Here is an 11,007-nt window from a genome sequence, read left to right on the forward strand (position 1 = left end):
AAAGGGATTAAAACAAGAGATGAAATTTTCTTCTGACACACGAAAGTAATCTTTACTTAGAGGTCAACGCTCAGAAATATACTTCAACTGACTCTCTCACTCCCTCATTCTCGGGAACGTAGTGGAAGTGAGACCTGATCTCGTCGGAACCCCTAGAATGTCGGAAAATTGCGCACTCCGGCGAGCTAACGTTCTCGCTAATCACATACTCCAGTCACCTCCTCAGCCTTCGAACATCTCCCTCGCGCGCGAGGCATGCTTGCAGTACACTCCACCGGAGGTCAACGAGAGCTATGGCTTCCAAGTCAAGGAGATGAGAAAACTCCTCGACGGACACAACTTGGAGGACAGAGACTGGCTTTACGGGATCATCATACAGAGCAATCTGTTCAACAGGAAGATAAGAGGAGGCAAGGTGTTCGTGTCGCCTGATTACAATGAGACCATGGAGCAGCAGCGCGAGATCAGTATGAAGCGGATCTTGCACTTGCTGGAGAAAGGTGTCTTTAAAGGATGGTTAACGGAGACAGGTCCTGAAGCTGAGCTCAAGAAGTTTGCTCTCTACGAGGTTTGCGGGATGTATGATTACTCCCTATCCGCCAAACTCGGTGTTCATTTCTTGTTATGGTATGCTCAAGAAATAAAAATGAATAACAACATGCTTTTATATTCATTTCATATGACATGATTTTTATGCTCAGGGGTAATGCTATTAAGTTCTTTGGGACAAAGAGGCATCATGAGAAGTGGCTGAAACACACTGAAGATTATCTTGTCAAGGGCTGCTTTGCAATGACTGAGTTAGGCCATGGAAGTAATGTAAGAGAATTATATTTTCTGCACATGTGACAACTATATAACTTGGTGATCTTTTGATTTTAATGGTTTCAGGTGAAGGGAATTGAAACAGTGACTACTTATGACCCAAGAACTGAGGAGTTTGTGATAAACACTCCTTGCGAATCTGCTCAGAAGTACTGGATCGGTGAGGCAGCTATTGTAAGTAGTTTGTATGCTTCAAAACTCTTTTTTTTTCTTTCTCTACACTGATATTCCATCCATATACTAACTTTTGGTTGTTCAGCATGCAAACCATGCAATTGTCATTTCTCAGCTTGAGATAAACGAAACCAACCAAGGGATTCATGTATTTATAGCTCAGATCCGAGATCAAGATGGGAACATATGTCCAAACATCCGCATTGCTGACTGTGGCCACAAGATTGGTTTGAATGGTGTTGACAATGGCCGGATATGGTTAGTAGTACACACGGCTCAATGTCATTTCATGTACCTTATAATCCTTCTTTGAAGATTGCAATATTCATTATAGGTTTGACAATCTTCGGATCCCAAGAGAGAATCTACTGAACTCAGTCGCTGATGTTTCACCTGATGGAGAGTATGTTAGCGCTATTAAAAATCCTGATCAGGTAGGTGCTAAAACCATGGTTAGGAAACTTTATATTGTTTTGTGGAGTTTCAGTGAAACAATGTTTTCAATTTTTATTTCAGAGATTTGGAGCATTCTTGGCCCCTTTGACCTCTGGTCGTGTCACCATTGCTTCATGTGCAATTTACTCTGCAAAGGTACATGTTTCAGCAGTCCTATCTTCTGTGAGAATCAACTTGACTATACTTACTAAGATTCTTAATATGTGGCAGGTGGGATTAGCTGTTGCTATAAGATACTCACTATCAAGAAGAACCTTCTCTGCTGTAGCCACTGGTCCTGAAGTGCTCCTTCTTGATTATCCAAGCCATCAAAGACGACTTTTACCACTCCTTGCAAAGACGTAAGGATCTTTATGACTACTACTATGTGATCCCTCTTGGAAGATTATTTTATGTTAACTGAATCTTATGTACACTAGATATGCTATGAGTTTTGCGGCAAATGACATGAAGATGATGTACGTGAAGAGGACACCTGAGACCAACAAAGAGATTCATGTTGTCTCAATGGGACTAAAAGCTCTTCTCACCTGGCACAATATGCGAACCCTTCAGGTGTCTTATCAAAACTTTCATGTGAGAAAGCTCAAATGGGCCATACTGATGTTATTTTAATTTTTTTGCTTGTTTTTTTTTTCAAGGAATGTCGTGAGGCTTGTGGAGGGCAAGGTGTGAAAACAGAGAATCGAGTTGGTCATTTAAAAGGCGACTACGATGTGCAGACTACATTTGAAGGTGACAATAATGTTCTGATGCAGCAGGTAAGGCTAATGAACATAATCAGTGCTCTAGTTTTCCCATGTTTTGACTATACAATGTTTCTTATTGGTTCTTATGTGGAGTTTAGGTAAGCAAGGCACTTTTTGCTGAGTATGTGTCGTGTAAGAAGAGGAACAAACCTTTCAAAGGATTGGGATTGGAACACATGAACAGTCCTCTTCCTGTATTGCCTACTCAACTCACATCTTCTACCCTCAGATGTAGCCACTTCCAGGTCATAATCACTCATATTCCTCTAAACAATTTTATTTAGATGAATTCAACTTTTTTTTTATCAAACATCACTTGTATTTTTTTCCGTAGCAGAAAAATGTATTCTGCTTAAGAGAGCGAGATCTTCTAGAAAGATATACTTGTGAAGTTGCAGAGCTTCAAGAGAGAGGAGAAAGCAGAGAGTTGTCCTTCCTCTTGGTTAGCATTCTCACAAAACATTTGGTTGCATATACTAATGGAATTCTCTCCTCATTTTCTACATCTCCTCTATGCTTGCAGAGTCATCAACTTTCTGAAGATCTAAGTAAAGCTTTCGCGGAAAAAGCAATCCTACAAGCCGTTTTGGATGCTGAAGCCAAACTGCCTGCTGGCTCCATTAAGGTAAACAAGGTCACCGTTAGCCATGGCCGGTTCTTCGCACAACCTTGCCTAACCTCCAAATTTTAAAGGTCTATTTTACGTAAATAGCATGCGCACCAAATTATCAAAAAAAAAAATTTATTAAGATTAATTTAAAAATGTTTATAGCACCCTGGCTGAACCATAATTTTCACTACTCTGAGCACAATATATTATTAGACAATATGAGAGTAAAGAACTATTTCAATACTCCAAGACCATCATTAACGCAGGGTTCTTGGTACATGGTTCTTAGCAGAATATGAGAACACAACTCTTAACTTTTAACTGGAAAAGTTAAGAGTCGGCTCTTAAATCTCTTATTTAAGAGCCGACTCTTAGCATTTTCAGTTAAAAATTAAGAGTCGGGTTCTTATATTCCGCTAAGAACCCCGTTCTAAGAACCCCCGTTAATGATGCTAACACAATACTTGATGATCTTTTAGTTTGACTTTTTTTTTGTAACTTATGATCTTTTAATTATGACATTTATTTATAGACTATAAGAGCATGATTAACGGTAAAACTGTTTATGGGGTCCTTAAATTTTTTTTTTTTGATTTTTTTTTGTCCTAAAACAAAATTGAACCAATCGCGGACCACCACGTGTCGGTGGGGCCCGCAAACAGTGCAAAAACTGGTCTACGATTGATACTTAATTTGCGACTTTGAAACTGTTTTTTAAAGAAAAAGTGGGACCCACACATTAATTTCCTGCAGAAACCGGTTTAGGAAACTACGATAATCATGCTCTAAGGTACGTGAAGACTAAAAGAGGAATCAAACTAAACTAACTGGCACCATGTATTTTGATGATAGGATGTAGTGGGTCTTGTAAGATCAATGTACGCATTGATATGCATGGAAGAAGATCCATCGTTCTTGAGATATGGTTACCATTCAAGGGACAGTGTTGGAGATGTGAGGAGAGAAGTTTCTAAGCTTTGCATAGAGCTTAGACCACACGCGCTTGCCCTTGTCACTTCATTCGGAATACCAGACGCGTTTTTGGGACCGATTGCATTTAACTGGATCGAAGCCAACGCTTGGTCTTGAATATTAATTATGTTGTACTAGAAATAATCCCTTTGATAATTTCAAAACATATTGTTGAAGCTGTCGTATTGCTGTATTACTAGTACTACTAGTAAAATTTATCAGAGGATTATTCTCAGCTTTTGACAGTTCTGTAATAATAACTGACAATTTTTTTTTTTTGACAAATTACCATTATAAATAACTAGGAAACAAACCCGCGCATCCGCGCGGGCTATTAATATTTTTATTAAAAATTTAAATTATTTATTTTGATAAAATATATATAAGAAAAATTCTTTTAGATAACATTTTTAGTTTATTTTCACAAAAATAACTCTATAAGAAGGAAAATAACCAAAATAGATTTTATTAAATGCTAAATATGCATTTATATCATTAGAGTTAATTAATCAAAGACTTAGGGTTTAAAGTTAAAGAGTGGAGTTTAGGAGATGAATTCAAATTTTTAAAAATAAAAAATAAATATTTAAATTTTCAAAATAAAAAAGACTATTTTGGTCATTTTATTTTTTGAGGGATATTTTTGTGACAAAAACTTAAAAAAGTTATTTGAGAGAATTATTTATTTTTACTTTCTAAAAAATATTATTTTTTCATTTATTTCCCACATATATTAACTATATATTTTTATCTGAAATATAATATACATAAACGAAATTAATATGAATTATTTAAAGTTTTACTTATTTTAATTTTACATTACATTTTTATTTTAAAATACAGATCAACTAAAAATTTATGAACAAATATTGACAAAATTAAATACTCAAAATAAGAAATGCAAAATAACAAAAACCAAAATAACAATTTGTAAACAAATCTATTTACAACTATAAAAAATCAGTATTGAACTTGTTTCCACCGGAATATTATTACAATGTATATCTTTTACATCTATAAAAATATAAGAGTTGCTGAAGATCAAATAGCAGACGACTAATGTTAGTATATTATGTTAAAGAAACGGAAGAGTGCCAGTCGTTCAAAAAAAAAAGAAACAAAGTGCCTTACAAATAGTATAGAGTTTTATACAATTTGATAGTTTTACCAATATATAATTGACAAATGACAACTTTAGAAGAACAAGTTGTGTTGAAAGTAATTAAGGGAATGAAGAGGCTATTTTAAGAGATGTGCTTAGATGAATAGAAGCCTTAATTTTTTAATCTCAATTCTTTCGTAAATCGTAAGTAATTCATATTTAAAATAAAATAATCTAAAACAATTAACTAAATAAATTTATAGAGAATGATGAGACATTAAAAGTGAGATTCCCTCGTATTCTAATCCAAAAATACGAAAAATGAATAAAATTATGATTAGGCAAAAAATGATAGGAGTATAAAATATTATAATACTAAATATATGTTGCATAGAGTTCTCCAAAGATAAGATATTTTAAATTATTATTATTATTATTTTTATTTTTATAGATGACCAGAAAAAAGAACAGCATAATTAAAAAAAAAGAATAATCATTGTAAGAGATTAAATTACTTCAATGAACATATGCTTTTATTTTTGATATGAACCTTACATAAACAATTCACATATGTAGTACTCCCTCCGTTTTTCTTTATTTGACGTTATATAGATTTGCACACCGATTAAGACACTCAGTCCATTATCTTTTATATCATTTATTAATTGAATATATTAATTGAATACCTTGTATCGTAAACACATGAGATATGATAAATACAGGGCAAAGCAGTCTTTTGTCACTATAATTTACATTATTTTCTGAGAACGTCAAATATATAGAAACAAAAAAATTATTCCAAAACGTGATGTAAAAAAAACGGAGGGAGTATCAACCTAGAAAATTAAATTAAATTTTCCTAAGAACCAATCTCGTCTATTTCTAATATGAATTCTAAATGTATTTTTCAGTTTAGAGATAGGTTTCATTTTTATACAATAGCTAAAATTTTATATTTTAAAATCTTATTTTTCATTAACTTCACCACATTTAGTTACTAAATTATATTGTAATATAAAATTTTAAAAATATTTACCTTATTAAGTTTCAAATTTTACAATTGTTTGATAAACTATCTTAGAAATTCAAACAAAAGTAAAATAAACTGTATAAGGAAGAAAAATTAAAAAAATTACTACACCATTTTAAAATCATTTTATACGGCATACTCACATTATATTTATGGTGAAGTTCAATAAATTATTAGATATTATCAATTAACTTTTAAATATTTTTATAATAAACTGTCGAAGATGGTTTTTAATCACATTTATATTTCTTTTTCTTTTATTTTGTGTTTGCGTATTTGAAAAACACAATTTCCCCACCAAAACAATCTCCTATCTATTGAAAATATAACCACACGTGATTTGTTCATGATGTGATATGGTGTTAGCGATATGGTTTTCTGCTCATCAACGTTGATCGTCCAGTGTAAAAATGCGGGATTGAACAAAGATTTGTGCTGTATAAGAAGCATGCTGAGAAGACATATCATCTTTTATTGCATTAGTCTTATTAAAATTTGGTAAGATCTAAGTGGAAAACTCACTGATTTTAACTCAAGTCAAAGCTGCTCAAACAGTATCCTTTCTTGTTTTCCCATAGATAGGCTCCGATTACCAATTAAAACCTTAAGTAAATTGAAATTAACATGGTTAGTCTAGGCTTGGCTTTGGCCCAAGTGGTTTACATGGTAGATCGTAACAGATGATCGGTTCATCCTCTGGCATTAGTCGAAAGGTATTCCAAACTCGGATCAGGCAGTGTGGTAGCCAGTCCACTCTGTAGCACTAAGTGCGTTCCTCCTGAGGCCGACCGGATCAGCCGATAGAGTTTATCAAAAAAAAAAGCTGGGAGATAATATGAACTGTATTTGTTAGATAACAACCTATTATTTTCCTATACCTTCAAGCTGGGAGATAATAGATAATTAAACTGGGAAATATTTTTACAATACGTGTGGTTCAGCAATATTTAAAAACCGGTTTGAAATTACAAATAACACAAGAGCGCAAATGTTTAATCATGCTGCAATGGCTGTTATCAAATGGTGAAAAATTGAGCAACAACTGTTACATTAGTTAATAACGAATGCAATGGTTGACTTGAACTTTCGCAAATTTTCGTATATATATTACAATTATTCATTTAAATGGTTTCGCTTTTTCACTTAAGCTTCCAAAAAAAATATTTTCTGCAATTTTGAATTACAATTTTTCATTTCTTTTAAATATATTGATTTTTGAAGTTAAGAGATGTGGCTTGTGAGTTTCTTAGAATTGACATTAAAGATGGCAAGACAAGTCATTTCTGGTTTGATGATTGGCTGGTTAAGGGGAAACTTATTGATGTCACAGGAGCAGCTGGCACCATTAATCTGGGTGTACTGAAACATGCCAAGGTTTGTGATGCAGTGACAGGTAATGAGTGGAACATTAGAGGAAGGAGAAGCCGGAGATTCCATGATCTTTACGATAGTATCTTGGCAATTGCACCCCCTTCACCTAATAAAGGAAGAAATATTATAATGTGGAAACATGGGGATGATGACTACAGGCCTACTTTCTCAGCTGCTAGGACTTGGGATCAACTCAGAGTTAAGCGAACTAAAGTGGAGTGGAGCAGAATGGTCTGGTTCGCACAAGGGGTCCCTCGATAATTCTTTATCACCTGGTTAGCTGTCCAGAACAGGCTGTCAACAGAAGATCGTACGAGAGATTGGGGTATAATGCAGGGTTGTGAGCTTTATGGGGAGAGAGATGAAACAAGAGACCATCTCTTCTTCGCATGTCCATACTCAAACACGATCTGGGAGCCTTTGGCTCGACAGCTTGTGGGAAGAAATATTAATCTGGACTGGGAGTGGACTGTGAACCGATTGCAGCAAATGGGAGGGAAGAGTCTCGACTACATTTTTGCAAAGATGCTGTTTCAAACTATAGTGTATCACATATGACGGGAGAGAAATGCAAGGCGTCATCAACAGAATTGGACCTCTATTGATCAATTGCAACGACGCATAGATAAAGCAGTCAGAAATCGGATATGTTCACTCAGATACAAACCGGGCCACAAACTGGAGGGGTTAATAAGAGGATGGTTTCAAGTCACACTTTAGTGTCCATACCACACTAAGGCTATTCTTTTATTTAAAAAGCATTGTGCGTTTGTAAATAACATTTTTTTTATAGATCAATAAATTTGAAATTTCATCAAAAATAATATATTGATTTAATTTCTTGGCATATTTTGTTTGCTTGATATAAAATTTTATAAAAAATAAATCAATTTGAGTAGATTCAAAATATGAACTTTGAATGAGATGTTATACAGATTGCAATAAACATTATTGATAAGATTTTTGCAAAAAATATTTGTGTTTTTCAACACACATCTCTGTAGACTTGGCATTCAAACATAAATTGTGAACATGTTTCTTCGAAACTTCAAAAGTCAACCCATACTTCCCCCTGAGCTTAAGATTACCAACAAAATAACAAAAGAAAATGATTTGGACTAAAGACAGCTTTTGCCGAAAATTTAAGAGGCTCTCGATACACCAGAAGTAAATTCTCCTACCTAATTATTATCACTAAGACCAATATTCTCGCATGTACAGATGATACAAAAGGAAGGAGGCACTTACCCGACTGAATCTGGTCCCAAAGCGCGAAATAAACCCTAATTGTTCGGTGAGAAGAAAACATCTTATACTCTCGTTAGACTAAACATATCTACACTCTATGCAACCAGTTAAATCACATCTGTTCCATCTAACGTGGACGACGACCAAAACAAACTTAGTACAATCAGCTTCATATGGACAGAAAATCTTAACCCTTCTCTTTGAATCTCTTGTTAAGTGAAACAAGTTTAGGAGTTGTAAATATTACTTTTGTTTGTGTTTCAACGATGATTCGGTCAAGAAAATTACCTTTTTGATTTGGCGAAACGGTACTAAAGAAGATCAATAAGTTCTTAAGAAAAAATGTTTTCTCATATTAAATAACTCCACATGGTAAATTAGGATATTAGTGGGTTGGGAGACCGTATAAAAGAAGAGATGGCGAGAGAAAAATCAAGACTACGGTGTGGTGAAGACAAGGGAAAAGTTCAGAGAGTGTGACAGTTAGTAGTGGTGGTGAAAACAGACAGGAAAAAATTTGGAGAGGGAGTCACTTGTTTCCATAACAAAAAAAAAACCACAGTAAGTGACGCAAAAAGATGTAGGACAATAAAATTGGATGGGAGAACAATGATTAAGGGAAATGATAAACAAACAATGAACCATAGGACATCTAAGCAAAAATACTGATCGTGTGGACATCTAAGAAGCAGCAGCAAAGAGTAGTGAACAGGAGACACAGCCTATCAGAGAGAGGAACCGTAGTCGGCGGTAGCGCACTCTGGAGATGCGGCTGATATATTTTCTGATTGTTTGTATTTCCACACGATCAATATTTAAAATTAAAGAACAATGTTTGAGTGGAGATACTAACAATCATAAAATACCAAAAAAATGTTCTCTTGAAGACATACCTCCTCTGATTCCTTGTTTGATTAGTAATTTTCACTTGTATGTCCTCTGGTTCTCTTGAAGAAATACCTCCTCGCGTATCAGAAAGAATTTAAAACACCAGAATATACACTCCATCCATCTATTATATATAGGTGCAAAAATTAAGATTCTGAGAAGATACCAAAGACATCTTCAGAAACTAATCAAACAATGAACCAGAGGGTATCAAAGCAAAAATATTGGTAATTGGAGAAACTCGGACAATAAATTTAATAATAAGCAAACTACAGAGAAATAGCAATACCTTATTCTGAATCTGAAAATATCTCTAAAACAGAGAGGGCTATAGACATAAAGATCTGCTGCCGTAAAATTAAACTAACGGGTTTGAATGTAAAAGGAGACGGATGGAGATAAGAAGCAGAAGAGAGAACCATCGAAAACTTGAAACAAGTTTGAAAAACTATACAATCTCTTCAATATATAAAATTTAAAAAAACAAATAACTCCTAAAGGAAGATGATGACGTTCCAGTGAAACCCTGAGAGTGAAAAGATACAACTGTTAAGTGAAGATAATTTTTGCAATTTAGGGGACGCCTCTGAAGAGATATGAAGAAGACGTTGTTTGGTAAAATGACTCGATGACGTCATACCCTTCATCTAATACAAAATTATATCCATTGGATTATAATTTTAGGGTAAACTCCACCGTAAAATTATAATTTTTTTTCCTATAAAAAAATGTTGATGTCACCGGACACAAATTGTGGGTTTGCTATTATATATAGATTTGTTACAGAGGTTTTAGTGTATTTGTAGTTTGTACAATGTACTGTACATAGTAAAAACAAAGAGACTTTTTTCTTTTCTTGATAAGAAGAAAAGAGTTGTTCTATGTAGAGATGTTGCTGCTAAAATAAGGCACAAAAAGAAAACAATGACAGGCATTACATAGATGTACTACTGTCAACTTCTTCTGAGAACCTATTTTTATCAAAAAAACAGAAGAAAAAAAAAACAAAACTTCTGAAAACGTATTGAATTTGAGGTTGACTGATAATTTATGACAAACTCAATTGATTTTTCTTCAAAACCATTCGAATTTTTCTGTTAGGTTTATTTATATTACTCTTGAAACTTATAAGATGCAAGTACATACATCTATTTTTAAAAGCAAAATTTCACATATCAGAAATGTAGTACTTGTGTGAGAGTTTTATGAGTTGCATTGCTTAACGTCATGGACCACAATGTTAAATGCATTGCTTACTCTTCTTAACTACTCTTTATATATCTACTTTTTTTTCTTTCATTTCCATCTTTAGTACTATCCTGGCAAGGCACCACATGTTTTCATTGATAACATTCAAATTAATTTTACACCCTCCTCTTCGATGCACCATATATCATGTTTTTTTTTTTTATAACCGTAGTGTGATTCCAAAGGTTTTCTAGGTCCAAGGACTCATCACTGCGAGGCCCGCAGATTCCGCGTTTTCTTACCACTTAAAGCGCTCCGGGTGGCCAAGGGAAATCAAGCCCTTTACCACTAGGCCAAAACCAATTCAGTAAATATATATATATCATGTCGTTGA

General features: G+C 34.0%; 1 protein-coding gene across 1 annotated transcript; it reads left to right on the top strand.

Annotated features, from left to right (window-relative positions):
• Positions 1-46: 46 nt before the first annotated feature.
• LOC106401309 (putative acyl-coenzyme A oxidase 3.2, peroxisomal) lies at positions 47-3,978 on the top strand. The gene is made up of 12 exons (XM_048757823.1): positions 47-627; positions 702-819; positions 892-999; positions 1,085-1,257; positions 1,334-1,433; positions 1,516-1,590; positions 1,666-1,796; positions 1,875-2,010; positions 2,097-2,216; positions 2,303-2,449; positions 2,542-2,829; positions 3,667-3,978. Exons 1-12 carry the CDS (start codon positions 158-160, stop codon positions 3,901-3,903), a joined length of 2,103 nt encoding a protein of 700 aa, XP_048613780.1. The 5' UTR covers positions 47-157; the 3' UTR covers positions 3,904-3,978.
• The last annotated feature ends 7,029 nt before the right edge of the window (positions 3,979-11,007 follow it).

This window comes from Brassica napus, chromosome C5, assembly GCF_020379485.1.
Source record: "Brassica napus cultivar Da-Ae chromosome C5, Da-Ae, whole genome shotgun sequence".
In the NCBI taxonomy this organism is placed as follows: domain Eukaryota; kingdom Viridiplantae; phylum Streptophyta; class Magnoliopsida; order Brassicales; family Brassicaceae; genus Brassica; species Brassica napus.